Source organism: Danio aesculapii, chromosome 16, assembly GCF_903798145.1.
Source record: "Danio aesculapii chromosome 16, fDanAes4.1, whole genome shotgun sequence".
In the NCBI taxonomy this organism is placed as follows: Eukaryota; Metazoa; Chordata; class Actinopteri; order Cypriniformes; family Danionidae; genus Danio; species Danio aesculapii.
The window spans coordinates 45,525,218-45,548,085 of record NC_079450.1 but is presented as its reverse complement, the minus strand read 5'-3'; the positions used below and the strand labels follow the sequence as shown (position 1 = coordinate 45,548,085).

The following is a 22,868-nucleotide window of genomic DNA, read 5'->3' as shown; positions in this document are numbered from 1 at the left end:
ATACTGCTTAATTACACTTCTCTGACTGCTGTTCTGTCTGCTGGTCTTTCCACAAGCTCATAACTGTATGGCTGTGGTCTGTCGTTTGTGTGAATTTCTCAGAATATCTTATCTCGGCAACCAAACGCGCAAAGCGATCAGTTGTCTTTATACTGTGTATATGCGCGATCTGCCTCATCCGACGTCACTTCCGGTCTGGTGATTTTTCAGATGCGGAAGTAAATTTCCATGACTAAAAAAGACTCCAGATGGCTTAATTATAAACATTAACCTATATTTTAAGGAAAATCTAGTTCCTACTTTACTCTTAAACACATTGACTCACTGGGGTGTCTAACCTACAATATGCTATTTAATCATTTAATCACTGATATTAGCAAGTTGTATTTAAATCACTAAATTAACTACTCTTTTAGGATAAATGAACAGGAGGCATCAGACAATTTAAGTATTAGTTAACATTACATCCTCTGACTAACTTCAGAGTGTCGAGATAATGTCCGTGAGAAGAAACGCAATCCCAGGGCGTGGAACTCTAAGCGGCGTTTGGTCCCTAATGAACGTATAACTGAAGAGTATGGGATCAGATATAAATCAAAACCGTATATTGAGTCATAAATGATGAATGTGATCTGTTCTTACAATTAGAAATACAGTACAAATTTGACTGTCACTTAAAATTGGAGTCAGATAAAATTCGGAGCTGACAAATATGAATAAATTCTAATAAATAACAGAATTCTTTTCAGAAGCACTAAAAAAGACTTATATGCATTTAACCTTCGTGCATGCTGTTAGTTTTGTCATTGGGCTAATAAATTGACTTCTACAACTTCATTGGACATCTACACATTGACATCACTTATTTACTATATAACTGCATGTTAACCACATTTATTTGTAATAACTTTAGCTGATAAAGCAATAAGCAAAATAGCAATAAGCTATTTGTTAATTTGTTAAAGTTATTAGTAACTAATACAATTAAAGTAACAAACAACTTTTATGATTTTGATTGTAATGCAGTAATGTGCACCTTTTGTAAACCTGCTATGTAACAATAATTTTTGTGAAAAGCGCTTTACAAATAAACTTGAATTGAATAAGGCGTCACGTTGGTGCAGTGCCAGTGGCACGATTGCCTTAGAGCAAGAAGGTCAAGCTGGCATTTCTGTGTGGCGTTTGCATGTTCTCCCCATGTTGCCGTGGGTTTCTTCCGTTTCTTGGCGTGGCTCCAGTTTCCCCCACAGTCCAAAGACATGCTGTGTAGGTGACTAGGGTAAGCTAAATTGTCCGTGTGTGAATGAGTGTATGGATGTTTTCCAGTGGCGGGTTGGAGCTGGACGGGCATCCGCTGCGAAAAACATATGCTGGATAAGTTGGCGATTCATTCCACTGTGGCAACCCCAGATTAATATAGGGACTAAGCCAAACAGAAAATGAATGAATAAATTGAATAAGCAGAAAACAAGAATAAAGAGAGTATCAGGACACTCGTTTGATCTCCCTCTTTCTCCTTTTTTTCCTTTCTCTGCTTTTTTTTTATTCTTGCATGCCTCACCTCACCTGTTACCTGTCTCCTCTGATTTCCTTCGAATGAAAAGGTTTTGGAATGTTACTTATAGCCTCTCTGTGATGGTACCACAAGGCGGTGCTCACACCTGGACCAGAGGCTCCTAGAGGGGATGTAGACCTTCAGCAGCAAGTGGGGAACAGAAGAGGGGAACACTCCGTAGATCCATCGACAGCTCAAACTGTCAAAGCTCACATAGCATACAAAACATATTCAGGAAGGACAGTAATCCAACCACAGAGACTGGGCTTATAAATTCCAGATAGCAAATGTGGATTCTACGCATTTAGAGAAAGAAAAAAAGATAATGCCTCACTTCACTATTAGTTCAGTAAAAGCTGACCCACCACTGATTCAGTTTTTGGTAATTGTGGTAATGTTTGGGTAAATTTAAAAAGTAATATTGGGAACCAACTAATAGACCTATCGACTGACTGCTAAAGACAGACATAGATTGCCTGTCCTTTAAATGCTCGTAGGTAGACAGGGAGCCTTCTGGAGCAGTGCCTTCACCTCCCCAGCTCAGGGTTCAAGTGCTTATCTGGTTGTGTCTGTCCTTCTTGCAATCAAAAGGTGTGACTATAGGGAAGAGGGAATTTTTATTAATGAGAACTGTGCTCATTTTATAGGAATAACCATCTTACCTCTCAAATCACCTGTCACTACCCTCGCTTATGATGGCCAACCCATCGTCACCATCACCTCTGTCAATAACTGAGTGAGTGGGGTCACCTCTGGTTCATGAAACATTAGTATCATCCCTTTTCAGAGTACAACTAGATTGAGATGTGTGTCATTGCTTTTTTCTGTATCCCAAATTATTTGTTTCCTATCTACCAAGTATCTACCAAGCCAGGTCATAGTTCATGGAGACCTCTTAAGTAGAACTGGACTCATGGTGGATTGGAAACAACTGTTTCCTAAGTTATTTACTATTTTATGTGTTAATTCTTTTTAAGCAAAGTTTTTGTATAAAAGCGTTTAGCTCCAACCCTAATCAAACACATCTGCCTATAGATTTCTAGTGATCTTGAAGTCACTGATTAGCTTGTTCAGGTGTGATCATTGTAATTCGTTGGAAGATATTGTTTGGAATTGCATGCACACACACATGGAAATTTTTACTATTTGTCTATCTGTGTTTTAACCAATCAGGTTAAAACATCTATATGTATTACACAGTTAATGACGTTTTGTGAGAGTATAATTGTTGTTAATTTGAGATTGTGAGCAGAACAGCATACAAACTCTGTGACAGTGCTAAAGCTGGCTTCTGCTTGATAAAATTTGAATCATTCTTTGTTTTATTGACTCTCTGACCCCGCCTCTTCTTCATCCGACAGAGTAATCATTTTTGGGATAGAACTGTCGGTTCCGCAACAGAGTTATGAAAGCTTGAGGCCGCACAGCCTTTTTGGTTTACTTTGATGTCTGCACTTTTCATGTTGCCAGGGAACCACTGAATAGGCAGGTTTGCTCACCCACCTTTTCTGCTCAGAATTGACTGTTTTTTCTTACACAGGATACATCTAAAAGTGCAGGTGCTCCGAATACGCTTGGAAAAATGTGAGGCCCGGGGACACATAAGCAGCATGCAAAATGCTCATTATCTAAAGAAAACAACTTTATAACAACATGTTTGGTGTGGTCAGGCCCTAGATCCCCACAATAATATCCAGCTGCAGGCAGCTGTTTGCCTTCTTATAACATGTGTACTGGTGCAGCAAAGCAAGAGGAAGCTGTCCGAAAGGGAGGTCTGGATGGTAACCCGGATTGTATCCAAAAAAGCATTAAACCACAGCTGCACAACTCACTGCAAGATTACATGTGCACCTCAACTCTCCTGCTCCTCCAAATTCTCTATTGGAGACAGGTCAAGACTGTAGACAGGCCAGTCAAGTCGCTGTATGCTCTTCCTCTGCAGTCAGGACTTTGTAATGTGTGCAGAATGTGGTTCCCCTTCGGATGGGGAACTCCAATGCTATGTGGAAACTTCCACTATGGGGATTTCATCAGAATCCAATCATCTGAAAGAGTATAAAAACGGGCCAATGAAATGCCAATGAGTTGGCAGCGTCAGCGTGCACAGCTGGCGTCAATGACAATCAGTCATGCTATAAAGACGCAGCGAGTGCCATGCTCGACATCCTTTCGCTTTCAGAGCCTTTCGCGAGTTTCTGAGAGAGTTACTGAGGGTTTCTCCAAGCTGTACTGCAGAGAGAGTTCGGGACGCAGTTCTCCCGGTCCAGAGCGTGTATACGCATCGGCAGTCGGTCGAGCTGGGTTCTTCGCCCTTGCCTGGCGTTCTTTGGCTCCGGTCCTCAAAGAGCGGCTGGTATAAGGAAACAAGTTTCCTAAAAGAGCAACACGGCCGAGCAGCGCGTCTTTTTAAAGATGTCGTTCCGGCCGTGCGTTTCTGGATGTGGTGGTTCCCTGTCCCCGGATGATGGGCACGAGCACTGTGTGGCATGTCTGGGGGTCCAGCACGTCAATGCGGTGCTCGCGGGCAGTTCATGCCGTCATTGCGACGTCATGTCTGTTGCGCAGCTAAGATCGCGGCTCGCCCTTGCAAAAGGGCGACCCACCCCAGTTGTCCCCCGCTCTGCGGTTGGCACTCGGGCAGATCTGAGGGTCACAGTAGGAGTAAATCCGCCACCCTCGGGCTCGCGGACCTCCCACTCCTCAGCGCGCTCCATCCAAGCTTTGAGCGAGAGAAGCGCTCCATCCTCAGGGATGGTCGCCCTCTCGCTTGATGACACCGAGGACCAGATGTCCATCATTGCATCGGAGGGTGGGCTATCACTATCCGACGAGGATCCGGACCCGCTCCCTCCCTCTGGGGTGGCTAGCGCGGTCACGGATCCAGAAGCGGATATGCTAGCCGTGCTTTCTCGGGCTGCTTCGGCCGTGGGGTTGGAGATGGTTTATCCCCCAGCTCCGCGGCCGGACCGACTAGATGGGTGCTACGTGGAGGATGCTAAGAGGGCGAAGCCTTCTAGACCTCCCGTCCCCTTCTTCCCGGAAGTGCACAGTAGGCTCACGCAGTCTTGGAGGGCACCTTTCTCTGCCCGATCTGCGTGCGCCTCCGCCCTCACCACGCTCGATGGTGGAGCAGCCAGGGGGTATGAGGCGATTCCTCAGATCGAGCGCGCCATTGCGGTCAATTTATGTCCGCGTGGCGCCTCTTCCTGGCGGGGTCCGCCTCAGCTCCCGTCCAAAGCATGCAGGTCTTCTGCCTCCCTCGGAGCCAGAGCCTACAAAGCGGCGGGCCAGGCTGCACGAGGGTGGTTCCGACCCAGGCCTGCTCCATGAGCTTCGCACCGCAACTGACTATGCTCTGCGTACCACCAAGTCAGCGGCGTGTGCCCTGGGAAGGTCGATGGCCACACTAGTGGTCCAGGAACGCCACCTCTGGCTTAACCTGGCAGATATGCGCGAAGTTGACAAAGTTCGCTTTCTTGACTCGCCCATATCCCAGGCTGGCCTGTTCGGCGACACCGTGGGTGAATTCACCCAGGAGTTCACCGCGGTGAGAGAGCAGTCGGATGCGATGGGCAAAGTCATCTATCGGCGGGTACTTAAGACCGCTCCCCCCGCCGAGCCATCCACCTCCGCTGCTCCTCGCCGAGGGCGCCCGCCTGCGGCTTCAAGACCTGCTCCGGTGCCCCCGCCCGCGCCTCCGGCCAAGCGGCCGCGCCGAGCATCCCGCAGGCAGCCAGCGCCCCCGCCCCAGGGCGCCGTTAAGTCCGGTAAATGGACCGTGAAGCGTCCCTGAGACGGGCCATCCGGAGAAGAGAGAACTTGCTCTTTCCCCGGTGGGGGGCCGGGCTCAACAAATAACATCAAAGGCGTTTTTCAACGCCACTCAAAACCCAATGAAAGAGCTTTTTTCTCCTTCCCCGGATGTGACAGCCCGAACACTGCCAGTCTGGGACGCTATGCCTTCCAGCTCGCAGGATCGGTGCATTTCGCCAAGGGCTCACGGAGCGCGAGAGAACGGTCTCCTTTCTCTCCCCCTCTCAGCCCCTCCTCTGGAGTTTGGGTGCGAGACGAGAGCGAGTCTCTCGTCTCCTGCTCTCCCGTGGGACCCCAGCGCTTCCCGGGCAAGCCCACTCACTCCACGCTGCCCCACCACTGGCACGTCAGCGATCGCGCGGGGGGGACCACTTGCGAGGGCGCTGCCTGCCTGGTTAGCGCGGGCCAGCCCATCGCGGTGGCTCATCCGTATGATCAGACTCGGCTATGCGATTCAGTTCGCGAAACGGCCTCCCAGGTTCACGGGCGTATATTACACCAGGGTCAGCCCTGCGTCCGCCCCTGTCTTGCGAGGGGAGATTGCTGTCCTCCTGGCGAAGGATGCAATCGAGCCAGTCCCTCCAGCCGAGATGGAGAGCGGGTTCTACAGCCCGTACTTCATCGTGCCCAAAAAGAGCGGTGGGCTACGGCCAATCCTAGATCTGCGCGTTTTGAACCGCTGCCTTCACAAGCTGCGCTTCACAATGCTTACGCAGAAGCGCATCATCCGATGCGTCCGTCCTCAGGATTGGTTTGCAGCAATAGACCTGAAGGACGCGTATTTCCATATCTCCATACTTCCACGCCACCGGCAGTTTCTGCGGTTTGCGTTCGAAGGTCGAGCATGGCAGTACAAGGTCCTCCCTTTCGGGCTCTCTCTGTCTCCGCGGGTCTTCACCAAGCTCGCGGAGGGTGCCCTCGCCCCCCTTCGGCTCGCGGGCATCCGCATACTCAACTATCTCGACGACTGGCTGATTTTAGCCCACACTCGGGAGCAGTTGATTGTGCACAGAGACAAGGTGCTCCGGCACCTCCACCTGTTGGGGTTTCAGGTCAACCGAGAAAAGAGCAGGCTCGCCCCCGTGCAGAGCATCTCCTTTCTCGGGCTGGAGCTGGACTCGATCACTATGGAGGCGCGACTCTCACGGAAGCGCGCCGAGGTAATGCTGAACTGTCTGAGAGAGTTCGACAGGAAAAGAGTGGTCCCCCTGAAATTATTTCAGAGGCTCCTGGGGCATATGGCATCCGCAGCCGCGGTCACGCCGCTCGGATTGCTCCATATGAGACCACTACAGCATTGGCTTCACGATCGGGTCCCCAGACGCGCATGGCACGCGGGCACACACCGAGTGACTGTCACTGCGCTGTGTCGCCGCGCCCTCACCCCCTGGAGGGACCCCTCTTTCCTACGGGCCGGAGTGCCCTTAGGTCAGGCGTCCAGGCATGTTGTCGTTTCGACAGATGCTTCCAGTACGGGTTGGGGGGCCGTGTGTCGCGGGCATGCTGCTGCGGACCTTTGGAAGGGAACCCAGCTGCATTGGCATATCAACTGCCTGGAGCTGTTGGCAGTGTTTCTCGCCCTGCGCCGCTTTTTACCGGTGCTGAGGGGGCAAGACGTGCTGGTCAGGACGGACAGCACGGCGACGGTAGCGTATATCAACCGTATGGGGGGTATACGCTCCCGCCGCATGTCTCAGCTCGCTCGCCGTCTGCTCCTCTGGAGTCAGACACGGTTGAAGTCACTGCATGCTGTTCACATTCCGGGCGGGCTCAACCGTGCGGCCGATGGGCTCTCACGGCAGCTCCTTACCCCCGGAGAATGGTGACTCCATCCCGAGTCTGTTCAGCTGATATGGGCACGCTTCGGGGAAGCCCAGGTCGACCTGTTTGCTTCCGCCGAGAACGCTCATTGCCAGTGGTTTTTTTCCCTGACCGGGGGCTCCCTCGGCACGGATGCACTGGCCCACAGCTGGCCTCGGGGCATGCGCAAATATGCGTTCCCCCCAGTGAGCCTACTCGCGCAGTTACTGTGCAAGGTCAGGGAGGACGAGGAGCAGGTTTTGCTAGTTGCGCCTCTCTGGCCCAACCGGACCTGGTTATCAGAACTTTCCCTCCTCGCGACGGCCCCTCCCTGGCGGATCCCGTTGAGAGAGAACCTACTCTCTCAGGGACAGGGCACCATCTGGCACCCTCGCCCAGATCTGTGGAACCTCCACGTGTGGTCCCTAGACGCATCGAGGAAGACTTAGGTAACCTACCGTTGGCGGTGGTTAATACCATCACTCAGGCTAGAGCACCCTCTACGAGGCATGCCTACGCCCTGAAGTGGAGTCTATTCACTGAGTGGTGCGCTTCTCGCCGAGAAGACCCCCGATCTTGCCAGATCAGTGTCGTGCTTTCTTTCCTTCAGGACAGGTTGGAGCGGAGGCTGTCGCCCTCCACACTGAAGGTTTACGTGGCCGCCATCTCCGCTCATCATGATGCGGTGGATGGCGGCACCGTGGGGAGGCATAACCTCATCATCCGGTTCCTCAGAGGTGCGAGGCGGATGTTTCCACCCCGCCCCCCTCTCATGCCCTCTTGGGATCTCGCGGCAGTGCTAACGAGCCTACGTGGGGATCCCTTCGAGCCACTTGACTCAGTATCCTTGAGATTTCTGTCCTTGAAGACAGCTCTGCTGGTCGCGTTGGCATCGATTAAGAGGGTTGGGGACCTGGAGGCATTTTCGGTCAGTGACTCGTGCCTAGAATTCGGGCCGGCCTACTCTCACGTTATCCTGAGACCCCGGCCCGGCTATGTGCCCAAGGTTCCTACCACGCCGTTTAAGGATCAGGTAGTGAGCCTGCAAGCGCTGCCCGCGGAGGAGGCAGACCCAACCCTTTCATTATTGTGTCCTGTTCGCGCTTTGCGAGTGTATGTGGACCGCACTCAGAGCTTTAGATCCTCTGACCAGCTCTTTGTCTGTTACGGTGGTCGGCAGAAGGGAAGTGCCGTATCTAAACAGAGGTTGGCCCACTGGATAGTGGATGCCATCTCCCTCGCTTATCAGAGCCAGGGTGAGCCGTGTCCCCCGGGGGTGAGAGCGCACTCCACTCGGAGCATCGCATCCTCCTGGGCGTTAGCACGCGGCGCCTCTCTAACGGACATTTGTAGAGCTGCGGGTTGGGTGACACCTAATACATTTGCAAGGTTTTACAATCTGCGAGTGGAGCCGGTTTCCTCAAGGGTATTAGGTAACCCTTGGTGATTGAGGAAACAATTCGGTTGAGGTGTCGAAATACGCTTGCTGCGCCTTTTTTCCCTAACCCGGAGATACGTGCGCCTTTTCAGCTTTGTCAGTTCTGTTCCCCATTTGGCGAACCCTGCAGAGTTCCTCCGAGGCCCCCAGCATTTGACTCAGCGGAGGAGTCAGGTGTTGGCCCGTTACGTTGTTGGCATGCCCGCTGGTCAGCCCGCGTTCTGGGTATAGGTGCCTGCTATGCGTGATCCCCGCTGGCGATCCCATACGCTCACTCAGCCACGGTTTAGTCCCCCCTTCTAGGCGGGCTCGTGTCTTCCCTCCCCGCTAACCATCCTTATGCTAGGACCCCCCCATCTCTGGGCTGGTCCATAGATTGTCACCAGGTCTCCCCTCTGGGTAGCAGGTGAGCTCCGCAGCGTCCTCCCTATCGGGACTGAACGCTTTCCCAACGTACTGTCGTATCAAAACCTTTTTACTGGGTTATTGCGACTCCCCGAAAAATATAACCGTTTCTGAACAGGTAAGTGAGGGCCAGGGGACACGTTGGAAGACTGTGTCTCGGGGCGTTGTAGGTGCGCTCGCTCTACTGCATGGCACACCCTTCGCCAGGGGCGCAGTAAGGTTCTTTCGTTGTGGCGTTTTCCATAGATTTCCCCATAGTGGAAGTTTCCACATAGCATTGGAGTTCCCCATCCGAAGGGGAACGCTACGGTTACTAAAGTAACCCTTCGTTCCCCGAGGGGGGGAACGGAAATGCTATGTTCCTTCGCCACAACGATTGTCCCTTAACTGTTGAGCGCAAAAGTCTCTTCAGCTAGAAAAGGATGTCGAGCATGGCACTCGCTGCGTCTTTATAGCATGACTGATTGTCATTGACGCCAGCTGTGCACGCTGACGCTGCCAACTCATTGGCATTTCATTGGCCCGTTTTTATACTCTTTCAGATGATTGGATTCTGACGAAATCCCCATAGTGGAAGTTTCCACATAGCATTTCCGTTCCCCCCCTCAGGGAACGAAGGGTTACTTTAGTAACCGTAGCGTTTTGCATTGTCTTGTTGAAATATACAGGGGCGTCCCTGGAACAGATGTCTTTTTGAAGGAAGCATATGTGCTCTAAAATCTCTGTACTTTTCAGCATTAATGGTGCCAACATTAAAGTGCAAGTTACCTTTGCCAAGGGCACTTGACCATGACAGACCCTGGCTTTTGTACTTGTTGCTGGTAACTGCCAAGATAATCCTTTTTTTCTTTGGTCTGGAGCACGCAGCGTCCATTTCTCCCAAAAAAATACCTGGAATACTGATTCATCTGTTCACAGTACATGTTTCCACTGTATGATGGTCCATCTCAGGTGCCTCTGATCCCAGAAAAGACAATGGCATTGTTAACATGGGGCTTTCTTTGGCACAGTACAGTTTTCATTGGCATTTGTGGATGTAACTATGTATCATTGTACTTGACAAAGGTTGCCAAAGTATGTATCTATGGTCCTAAAGTACAACACCTTTCTTGGGTGCTAATTACAATCACCTGTTGACATCACCTGTTTAAAATCATATTATAATTTTAGCAATTTACCTGATTACTAGCCCTAAATTGCTCCTGTCCCATTTTTTTAAATGTGTTGCAAGATCCAAAATTAGAATACGTGTTTATTTTGGAAAACAAAACAAAACGATAAAAACCATGAGGAACGCTGTAAATAATGTTTATTGTATTCTCATAGTAAAGGTAGAAATCCCTATTTTTTAAATTTGTGTTTACCATACTGTCCAAACTTTTTCTGATTTGGGGTTGTATTTACAATTAAGTGCCTTTATTGGTTACAAAAGCCATAAACAGTAGGGGTCCTGTATGTTTATGACCACTTGAAAATAGATAGCAACTAAAGTTGGAGATGGCCTGAGGAAAAAAAATGTTTGCCTTGATGTCGTAGTGCATAAAGATCTGTAGCGTCTGCCTGAGGGGAGAAGTGTGAACAATAGGTGGCCTGTGAGCAAGTGAACTTAAATGATGTTACCTGCCTGTTTCCTCATTCTGGAGATATACAAGTCCTGGTGGTTGGGTAGGTAAACAGCAATAATCCTCTCAGCTGTCTTGGCTGTCTGCTGCAGCCTTCTTATATCTAACTTGGTGGCTTATCCAAACCAGAAAGTAATTGACGAACACAGAACTGACTCAATGACAGCCGTGTAAAACTGTGTCAGAAGCTCCTGTGGCAGGTTGAATTTCCTCAGCTGTTAAAGGAAGTACAATCTTTGCTGGGTCTTTTTTTCACCAAGGGGTCAATGTGAGTGTCCCACTTCAGGTCATAAGAAGTGTCCCACTTCAGGTTCCACAGCGCTGCCCATGATGGTGAGTGAGGAGAGAGCAGGGGGGTTTCTCCTGAAGTCCGCAACCATCTTCACTGTTTTCAGCTTATTCAACTCTAGCCTGTTATGACTGCACCAGACAGCCGGCTGCTCCACTTCCTGTGTGTAAGCAGACTCACCACCATCCTGGATGTCTTTTGTGTCATCTGCAAATGTCAGGAGCTTGACAGAGGGGGGTCCCCTGCTGTACAATTGTTGGTGTACAGGAAGAAGAGCAGTAGTGAGGACGCATTCCTGTGGGGCGCCGATGCTTTTGGTGCGGGAGTTTGATATGAAGTTTCCAAGCTTCACTGCCTGTCTGTCAGGAAGCTTATGATCCCCTGACAGCTGGAGGTGGGCACCAACACCTGCCTCAGTTTGGTAGCTACCATTCAGACACCATTTATAGCCTAACAGCCGATCATTAGCTTGGTGTGTCCCGGCCATAAGATGCTTCTCCACTGAACAGTAGCTACTTTTCGGTTAAGTACATCTAACTTTTAGGGAGGGGGGGTTTCTACTGGGGGGTCTACAGTACATTGCACTTTTTTTATCACCACCTTGGCTGATGATCCAATCAAGCCATACCGATATCAAAATGTGAAGTAAACATTGCAGATACTGTTTGGCCAATGGATCATTGAATTTGCTACATGATACACTTGAATAAATTATCAAGTAGATGAGGTGCAGATGTTCCTTTCATGTGAAATGACTGTCCAAGTATTTATAATTTGCCGATGTGAGGCAATAAGAAAAGACTTGAGGCTTAAGAGTCTCATATATCTTCATAGTTGGTGTGTACGACTCAAGCCAAAAATACACATACATTTAGAGCAAATGAACGCTCTTAGAAATTAAGTCAGCCACTATTGCTGAATGGGGCGATTCAGATTGCCATGGCAGTAGAGGCAGTGCAACACTATGTCCAGCAATACTGCAAAAGCAAACTGAGATGAACCAAGCCATACTGTGCAGTGGAAAATCTCCATTAGGGCGTAACCCTGTTCTGTACAAACACAGTTTTTTGAAGTGACAATTGCATTCAACATCCTGTTTAATCTTGACAAATGCAGGTTATGAAACAGCATCTACAAAATTCTATTCAGTGTTTAAAACTGATTTTAAAGTTGTTAATGATGCTTTTAAACATTTATCAGATTTGTTCTTCTTATGAGTTGAAGAATTTGTGGATTCTTAGTATTATGATTGTATGGTTATTTAGGCTTTCAGTGTAAACCTAATAGACATCTAACAGTCCAAAAATGGACAAGTCAAGGACAAGAATGAATGACAACACATGTAAAGTCTGTTTGTTTGATGACTATATTTTTGGGACCATCTCCAGCCTCCAGTGCCTAGGCTGCAACTCTGCACAAGAAGTTTGCTCAGAGGAGAAATTGTCATACCCAACAGAGCCTGGTTTCTGTTTTTTTTTTTTTTTCTTCACTTCATTAATTGGTGAAGTTTGTTTCTTGCCACTGTCACCACTGGCTTGCTTGGTTTGGGACTTGTGGAGCTGTGCATCGATGGATTTGCTCTTTAGTGTTTGGACTTTCAGCAGTGAAAATGTAACCACACTGAACTGAACTAAACTGTACTTCAACTCTGAAAACTGGACTGACACCATTTCAATGTACTGGAACATCTATATTACAACTTTGATTTAAATCTACATTGTAAAAGCGCATGAATTAAATTGAATAAAATTTTTTTTGACGTTTATTAGATTTTCATTGACAGCCCAAATTTAGACTTCTTTTATACGAAGATTGCTTGATTGGCTCTCACACATGAAAAATCAAGGGTAATATCTAAGTGAGAAGGGGATATTGATAGCTGAGGCTGCAACAACGAATCGATTAAATCAATAAAAATTGATTACTAAAAGCCTTGGCAACGAATTTCATAATCAATTTGTTGTGTCACGCGACACGGGGACATTTGATTATTAAAAAACACTAGTTCAGCACGGAGCGGAGTGAACACGGTCTCTCGCGCAATGATACAGAGTTCGGAGCTTTATAGATAGGGATGGGGAGGAAGGGAGTTTAACAGCAGGGTAAATCACTACAGAATCCTACTTTTGTTCCATTTTGAAGTGAGGACTGTAAAGTCCCTGGTGCAGGTGTTTTTACTCGTTATCCAACTTGACAAGCATGACAAGGTAACATTAGCTGGTTTACCTTTAGAGCGGCAACTGAAAAATTAAAACTGAGCTTTGATGTGTTTGCTGGTGCTGAGCCAGAGAAAGACATGTCATATTATCACAATTATGCAGCATTTTAACCGCTTAATGCTTTTTTATGTTTTAGACATTTAAATACACACAAGTATTAGTAAAACAATACATTTAGAGTTCATAAAACATATAAGAAAGTCTACGGAGGTCTAACAATCCATTCAAATATAATTTGCCGATGTGTTTTATTCATATCAGATACATAGAGTGAAAGAAACTATAAAGTTGAATCTATTCTCCTCTAAGTTCACCAGCCAATTACTTGCATGTATTTTGGGAGTAACTTATGAATTTAAGCACTGAATCCTGCGTGTTCTACTTTTATGAATGAGACCGTTTGTCTCATTCATAAAAGTAGAACACGCAGGATTCAGCGCGTAAATTCATAAGTTACTCCCAAAATACATGCAAGCTCGCAAGTAAATGCAAGTAAACATGGCGACACCCATCTCACGTTATAGATATCGATCACTTACACGTTTATGTGAATTGGAATATCGGGTAGTTGATGACATGATCAGCAAGCCTGTGAATATGTTGAAAAAAAAATAAAAGGGATACATCTGTCATACAGCGCAATTGTGGCTGCGGTGTGTTAAGTGACAAACATGACGCGTCGCCACGGAAATATTAAGGGTGAAAGTTCTAAAATAAAAACTCACTCCCGGTTCCAGAATATTTTAACCCAACAGCAAAAGGGTTAACAATAGCAGTAAAGCAGTGGTTGTATAGTTACTTTGCACTTTGCAAGACTAAAGACACATTTTTATTCACTCACTTTATTTTTGGATCATTCATTTTTTTATCTGTTGTCATGTATAGCTACACTACAGAAAAGCTTTTCTTACTTAGTAATGTTGTCTCGTTTTCAGTCCAAATATGTAAAAAATCTTAAATCAAGACTAGACAGAAAAATGGCATAATAAAATGAAGTGAGGCTTAAAACATTTGTTTGAGATATCTCATTAAGATTATTTTTCTTACCCCAGTGGCAAATTATTCAGAAAACAGAAAACTGTCGGGCATGTATATTGATTTAAGATGTTTTAAGATATTTGGATTGAAAACAGGACAAAACTACTTAGTTTTATTATTATTATTATTAATATTATTATTATTATTATAACAGCCTAGGGATGGGGTTTTTTGAATAAAGGGTTGGAAATGAATGCTTGTTTTTTTTAAAAATCCGATTCATTGATTAATCAAAGAAATAATCGACAGTTTAATTAATTATTAAAATAATCGTTAGTTGCAGCCCTATTGATAGCATATGTGTGCAAAAATGAAAGAACAGATGCTGAAATAACATTTGGAGGATTTTGTCTTCCTGTTTGGTTCTTCAGAACTGCTTGTTGTAGTCAAAAGGTCAAAAGTTATAACATTCTGATATTGTGGAGATTGTTTGCATCTCGATTAAAATGACAATAAACATGTTTTAAAAAATGAAACACGATTGTTTATTTACCTGTTAGTCATATGGCATGTTGTGGTCGGTACGGTCCGTAGAATTGTCCTACCCCCCCATCCACCCCCCCCCCCCCCCCCCTGAGCGGCACCCATGCTTTAGACTTTCTATGCAGCATAGATTCCTTCTTCCTTCAGACAAAAAGGTGAAGCAGTGCAAGACTGGTTGTTTGGATATTATAAACGTGGACTATTTTCTGATAGAATCTGGTATCCATGGCTGAATGTAGTATATCTAAGATCGATACTTGACCTATGAGTGCACTGCATCATACAACATGGATCTAAAGGAACCAAAGACACTAAAGGAATATTTAAAATGTCATGTTAAGAAGGAAGTCAACAATCTTGAGTGCCTGAACATGATGTTCTGTGGCTAACTGAAAAATTTAGACACACACATCACTTTGAAAGTAAAATGTTTTTAGCAGCATTTTTGAAAATGACAAATTCTTAATTAATATCGGAAATTTTCTAACATGGTATAAGTGATTCTGACATATCGTAAGTGAATATTTTTTAATACACTGCTTTGAGCACAAAATGCCTAAATGTTTACATTCAAATGATGAGTTTTAAATCATGGCAAGCACTGAAAAGAGGCAAATTCCTGAAAGACAGCCATACTTAATTTTCTAAAATACATCAGTTTCACTTTTATTTTTTATATTGCTGTAAACTGACTCATCGCTAAAGGTAAAAAGAGCACAGATATTGCTATTTCCAGCATGCCAGACATTCATCAGTGTGGGATGGCACTGTTTTTCAAACATTATCTAAAAATAGTGGGTGGGGGGAGATATTAGCGTTCATTCAGTAGCCGTCAAAGACTCAAATGACTAAGATTTATTGTTTTGTCTATTCCGCTGGAATTTCTTTTGTGCATCCAAACTCGCTAACATCAGTGCAGTGACAGGAAACGTGTTCAGATCTTCGCTTCGCATTGCAAGATACTGTTATGCAGAAAAGCACACTCACACATGAACATGCTTCATTTTACAGGAAATTTGCCAAAGGCAAGTGTACAGAAAGGGGTGAAATGTACTCCAACAAAGTCTGAGGATCTCAACAACCAGAGTGACAGCAATTTGTTATCATGACTGAAGCGCATCCGACCAGGTAAACAGATTCTTTTTTAATATTCTAATTGTTTATGATCCATCAATAAAGCAGGAGATGTTCTTTGAACTGCTTAATATATTACATTTTATGGTTATAATCGCATGTAAAATGAAAACTTCCTTTATAATTGTACTGTACAAGTACTGTAATTGTAACAGTATATGAGATCACAGACACCGATTGCATGATAGTGGGATTGCGGTGGGATCTTTCTGAGCTTTGTGGTTATTCAGTATCACTACGACCTCCTTGAAAGTAAGAGGTCTGTATGTGGCTGCTTTGAGCTTTGATTTAGCAGTGCTTTTAAACTGTATTGACTCTCATATTTGAGAGTACTCTCATATTTTAAATATATTGAAATATTAGAGGAATTTATTTAATGCCAGTGGTTTCAACTCAAATGTCAGTTAAATATGGACAAACCCAATGTTTTCTGCGAAATCTGGGTTAAAAATGTTTACAGTTTTCAAAATAAACCAGTGGTTAGATTAATCTATATTTGGGTTGAAAATAAAACATAATTTATAGAGCATACTTAACAAATTAATATACATAATTTATGTAATGTATAAGTAAATCGTCGTCTTTGTTTCTTACTTTTAGTTTCTAGAAACACAGAACACTCTAAAAATGCTGGCTTGTTTTAAAGTAAATTTGGGTCAAATGTAATTGAGGTAATGTGGACAAACCCAACATCTGGGTTAAAAAAATATTATGCTAAGTTAAAATGTTAAAAAATAACCAAGTGGTTAAATTCACCTATATTTGAGTTTTAAAATGCTTCATTTTAGAGTGTACTAAACAAATTATTGTGCATAATTTATGTATAACATGTACATAAAAATAAATGACTCTTTTTCCAGAAACACAGAGCGCTCTAAAACTGCTGGGTTGTTTCAAGGTAAATTTGGGTAAAATATAGACAAACTCAAATACTGGATGAAACTATTTATTTAAAAAACTTACTCCATGTTAGGTTTGTTCATATTTAATGCAAGTTTTGTTAAAACAACCAATTTTTGTTGATGTTAGAGTGAAGAGCCCATGATAAAGGTTTGCTAATACATTAAATGCATTAGAACCATTCAACAATAATTTTCACAATATGAGTTGTGCAGTAAAACAAACAAATTCATATTATACAGAGGTGGCAAAAGTACACACATCCTTTACTCAAGTAGAAGTACAGATACTCATGTTTAAAACGACTGGTAAAAGTTGAAGTACTGACTACAGTTTTGTACTCTTGTAAAAGTAAAAAAAAAAGTATGGCCTGAAATAATTAATAAATTAAAAAGTAGTAATTACTACTACCTGTTTTTGTTTCACTACATCACACATCATGTATACATCTATACAAAATAATGGACATTTCTTTTTTTTTGTAAATATTTTGTTACCAATTTTTCATCACTCTAAGCAACTAAGCAACATCACTCTACAATGTTGTCCAACAACACTGCTCAAAACGTTGGCCTGTGTATCATTACCTGGACAAAAAACTTTATAGTGCTTAAGAACAACAGCTGGCATACTCATTCATATATTGTAAAATGCAATTCTTCGGCCTATATACTGTACTGTATTTACTGTATAACTAATAAATGTCTTAACTTTAACACTTCATTTTGTCTAAACATACTTTTTTTATTTTGATTAAAATAAAAAAACAGAATGTATTTTACTACAAATAATTGTTTGCATAATGCTAAAGCTGCTTTATTGTCTTCAAACAGCACATATGATTTCATTTGATTTTGTTTTGTTTGGTTATGTAGTATTGTGTAATATTTTATTTAGCAGATAAAGTTATCAATTCATTATATTTTATTCAGAAATCACCTAGTATAAATACTTTTGATGTTCCAAATATTTTTATCTAACAATCTAACCAATTTAAATGAAGAATACAGTGTATATAATATACATGTTAAACCTATAAAACAGGATAAATTCTGCACTAAGAAATATGAACTCGTTGGAAACAAAGGAAATAAACCTCATTGCATAACGTGTTCATAGGTTTTTAATTGCTTTAGTACTAACTGTACTAAACGTTAACAAAAAAAGCACGATTGAAAGTTTTTTTTACTGCTGTATTAGATAAAAAGATCAGAGAAGTACAGTACATCATGGTCAGAAGTGGACAATAGATTTTAACCCCATTTAAATGCCAGATTTGAATAGGAATGTGTCTTGTTTACCTGCGACCTGCATCCTGCGACCTGCATCTTATTAACCGGTATAAACATGAAAAATAAACAAGAAGGACCCTATCATACACCTGGCGCAATAAGGCGCAAGATCTGTTTGCCCCGACGTGTTGCTATTTTCAAACCAGCGCAACCTTAATTTTCCTGTTTTCCATGTTGTTTAAATAGCAAATCTATTTGCGTCACTTTGAAATTGAGACTGCAGCTCTGCACAAGACAATTGGCCAGCGGAGAAATTAAAATGGTTGTGCCCAACTGAGTCTGGTTTCTCTGAAGGTTTTTTTCTTCACTTTCGCCAACTGGTGAAGTTTTTTTTTTTCCTCGCCGCTGTCGCCGCTAGCTTGCATGGTTTGGGATCTGTAGAGCTGCACATCGATGGATTTGCTCTTCAGTGTTCGGACTCTCAGTAGTGATTATTAAACCACACTGAACTGAGCTAAACTGAACTGAACTTAAACACTATGATCTTTAATGTGAAGCAGCTTTGACACAATGTAAATTGTAAAAGCGCTATACAAAGAAAGGTGAATTGAAAAAAAATGAAAATTAGAAATAGTTTTGAAACAAATCTTTGTGCTGAACAATAATTATGTAGGCTAGTGGATGTGTGTGCGTACAACACATTTCCTAATCCACGAAAGAGTGAAAGTGAAAGTAAAGGCCGATTGGAGGAGGCTTATTCCATATCCTCCCGCTGCAGATGCTCTGTTTAACTGTTTTCTCGCTACTGAAGCGTTCAGTTTTTCCACTTACAAAGTCCGTCATGTAAATACAAAATGCGCCGAAGCAACTGACTCTTAAAGGCAATGGGAGATGAGACTCTGATTATATTATTCTCAAAACACACCTATAATGCAGAGCGTATTTTTCCATCCTTAAAATAGCAAAAGTGAATTGTCACATGCCCCCTAATGCTTTTGTGCCATGCGCTTTAGACTTTGCGCCTGGATCGTTAAAATAGAGCCCGAAATCAGTAATGTTTACATCGCAGACTCTGTCTCATCCACGTTAGCCATTCCTATGGTAGCTTAAATAAACAAGCCTACGGTACGTAATCAGAGGTTGAAATAACCTTGCACTGCAGCGCGCAGGTGTGAAATGACAAATATAGTGACTGACAAAAGACGTTCAATTTGCGCAATGACAAGAAATAATATAGATCGTGCCACTAAACACATGAAAACGAAAGTAACGATACAGATTTAAAAATGTAAGGAGTAGAAAGTACAGATATTTGTGTAAAAATGTAAGGAGAAAAATAGAAAAAAATAATGTCAGAAAAATAAATAGAGGAGTAAAGTACTGATACCAGAAAAATCTACTTAAGTACAGTAATAAAGTATTTGTACTTCGTTACTTCCCATCTATGATATTATATTAAAATTAAACAATTCAAAGAATTTTCTACATAATTAATAATGATAATATTCAACTCTGCTTTTTTGCAACAGTATAATGCAATCTCTCATAGTCAGCAATAATACCTGTGTAATCAATTAATCAGGATGTCATGCAGTTTATTTTGTTTAAAAATTTGTCACTAAATTACATTTATTGTTTCTTACAGTATGGAACCCTCAACTGATTACTATTATGAAGAGAACATGTGCAATACAGAAGATGGATACCTGAATCCACATGTCAAGGCTGCCATTTTATACATGGTTTTTGTCCTCGGCCTTGTTGGCAACATCATCGTCTTATGGGTCCTCCTGAAAAGCATGCATGTGAAAAATATGACAAACCTCTGCCTGCTGAATTTGGCCCTGTCCGATCTATTAATGGTACTCTCACTGCCCTTCTGGGCTCTCTATGCTCAAGGCCACTACCTGAAAGCCAACGCAATGTGTAAAGCTATGGCGGGTGCGTACCAAGTGGGATTTTACAGCGGGATCTTTTTTGTGACTCTCATGAGCGTGGATCGCTATCTTGTCATCGTACACGCCGTCGCAGTGCTAGGAGCGAAGATGCTGCACTACGGTATTGTGGCAAGTGTCATTATTTGGATGGTTTCCATTGGCGCAGCCCTTCCAGAGGTCATCTTTGCAGGGATGGTCAAGGAAGGCGAATCCACCAGTTGTCAGAGAGACTATTCCAGTGAGTCGGCCAGAAAGTGGAAGCTTTTTCGAAACTTTGGTGAAAATGCAGTTGGACTGTTCATCTCTTTGCCCATTATAGCTTACTGCTACTTAAGGGTACTGATGGTTGTAAAGAAGACAAAAAACTCTAAGAAGAATCGGGCCATAAAGCTCATCTTGGGCATTGTTATCATGTTTGTGGTCTTCTGTGTGCCCTACAATGTGGTGGTGTTCCTGAAAATCTTGTACGAATTTGAAGTGTTATCGAGCTGTGAGCCTTATAAGATAATCAGCATGGCCATGGATGTGACACAGACAATTGCTCTCACACACTGCTGTGTAAATCCATTTATTTACGCTTTCGTTGGAGAAAAGTTTAGGAAATACTTAGCAAGTGTGTTTTCGAAATATCTTCGTTGCCTGAAAACCTACCAATCAACTCCATCGCAATCCAGAATTTCAGAGAACGACACTTCCAACACAGCTATTTTCTCTACATCTCCCATGAAAAGTACGCAAGTGTAACTTTTTTGATACTATTTCCAGATATGGCTGGTGTTAGCATTGTTATTTTGTGTTTTGTACATACTGTGATTACATTTAAACCCACAGTAGGCACTTGTATTCAAAGAAGTTTCCAAATGAGAAGAAACTGAAGAAATCGAACTAACTAAAGAGCAACAACATCCAAGTGCAACATTCGAAAGGCATATACTGTTGTTTTCACCACTAGAGGGCACATATTCACAACAAACAAAAACCAAGTTTGATGATGCTGTGACTGAGTGTGGAATCATGGGAGTTGTCATCTTCATTACATCCTACAGGACTACTGCAGAAATCATGATCATGGATGAGCTATTCAAAACGCTATCTTATAGGTGATCACAGGGAGAAGAATCCCTGTACCCCATACTAAATACATTTAGGCTTCTGTTAAAATCTTTGGCGTTTCTCTCTTTCTATTTAACCAAACAGGAAACTGAGGATGTGGTCAATGTCACATGTTAAACAGCTTATTTCTGAATTTGTGAACGTGGGTGACGCGGTTGTGCAGTAGGTAGTGCTGTTACCTCACAGCAAGAAGGTTTTTGGTTCGAGCTTTGGCTGGGTCAGTTGACATTTCTGTGTGGAGTTTGCATGTTCTCCCTGTGTTCGCGTGGGTTTCCTCCGGGTGCTCCGGTTTCCCCCACAAGTCCAAAGACATGCAGTACTGATGAATTGGGTAAGCTAATAGCTCGTTTCCACTGACTGGTACGGTACGGTACGGTACGGTTCGGTTTGGTACGGGTCACCTTTATCAGGCTTGCGTTTCCACTAACAAGGGTACCCTTTTGGTGGGCGTGGTGTACGACAGAGAGTATCAGTCGACGTCATTCTAGCTCGAGGAAATGTCTACAGTAAAGCTGTACAGGTCATTCACATATCATATGAGGAGCACTTCTCACAAAACAGATGCTTTACACACATGAATACTTGTTTAGAAATGTTTATTACTAACTTTTCTAGGAACATGAGTTGATTATAACTGCAGATCAATGACCGTGTGAAACAGCCGACTGTAACGTCTGTAATTATATTAAATAACTAAATAAATGAACATATAAACACATACAGCCCCTTACAGTCTCCGATATGTTACCAAATACAGAAGAACTACACACAGCAGACATTTCGCCCGTATTTAGGTTCAAAACAACAGAAATTATAGCCTACAATCAGTGAAAACCTCTTATCTGTGTATGTAAGCTTCAGCAGCACATGTAGCCTCTGTTAGAGAGTAATTCCGTCATTCCCGGTTCATATTAATCCAAAAGGTGAAGATAATAAGTTAGTTAATCATGGAATTTTGTTCGCGTTTGCTGAAAAATAATGTGCTCCTTTTTTTCCGGCTTCTCCTTTGTTTCTTCACGCTTCACTCTCGCGTTTGTCAGTGTCTGACAGGATCGGGTTTCTAAAGCTCGTCAATAATCAAGCGCAGGTTATTATCATCAGCTCAAGAAGTTTGTTATTTCAGATATAATGTTAGACGCGCGCGAGCGCTAGCAAGAAAGCGAAACCGCTCGCGCCTCAGACCGGCTCGTAAAAAACTACGGGCCACAGGGTAAATCTGCTCTTCTTCTTGGATTTGTGGCTGTCCATCAAAATGACGACAAGGTTTGTTTGAGCCCAGATCGACCATGGCCCGTTATTATATGTATTTATAATTCTGCTAAAATCTCTTGCTGTGTTTTTCAAACATGGCGGGTTTTTTTTTTCATTCTGGCTTGTTGCGTAAGCGAATGACGTATCTCTGTAAACCAATAGCATTCAGCTGCGCGTGTGGCTCCGCCTTTTGGTACCCTTTCTCGTCTTTGGTACCCTTTCGAAAGGGTGCCGACAAAGTGGTACGGTACGGTTCGGTTCGGTACGCTTTTTGACAGTGGAAACGGCCATAAAAGCGTACCAAACCAAACCGAACCGTACCGTACCACTCAGTGGAAACGGGCCATAAAGTTGTCTGTAGTGTATGTGTGTGAATACGAGTGTAAGGGTGTTTCCCAGTGATAGGTTTCCTCCGGGTGATCCGATTTCCCCCACAGTCCAAATAATTGTGATGTAGTTGAAGTGAATAAACTAAATTGGCCATAGTGAATGAGTGTGTATGGGTGTTTGCCAGCACTGGGTTGCAGATGGAAGGGCATCCACTGTGTAAAACATATGGTGGAATAGTTGACGGTTCATTCCACTTTGGCAACCTTTGAAATAGAAGTAATGAATGTACAAGTAATGAATAAATGAAGT

General features: G+C 43.6%; 1 protein-coding gene across 1 annotated transcript; it reads left to right on the top strand.

Moving 5' to 3' along the window:
- Positions 1-15,703: 15,703 nt before the first annotated feature.
- Positions 15,704-21,312, top strand: si:cabz01093077.1 (C-C chemokine receptor type 4). The gene is made up of 2 exons (XM_056474981.1): positions 15,704-15,790; positions 19,574-21,312. The coding sequence occupies exons 1-2, from the start codon at positions 15,768-15,770 to the stop codon at positions 20,607-20,609; spliced, it is 1,059 nt and encodes a 352-aa protein (XP_056330956.1). The 5' UTR covers positions 15,704-15,767; the 3' UTR covers positions 20,610-21,312.
- Positions 21,313-22,868: the final 1,556 nt, after the last annotated feature.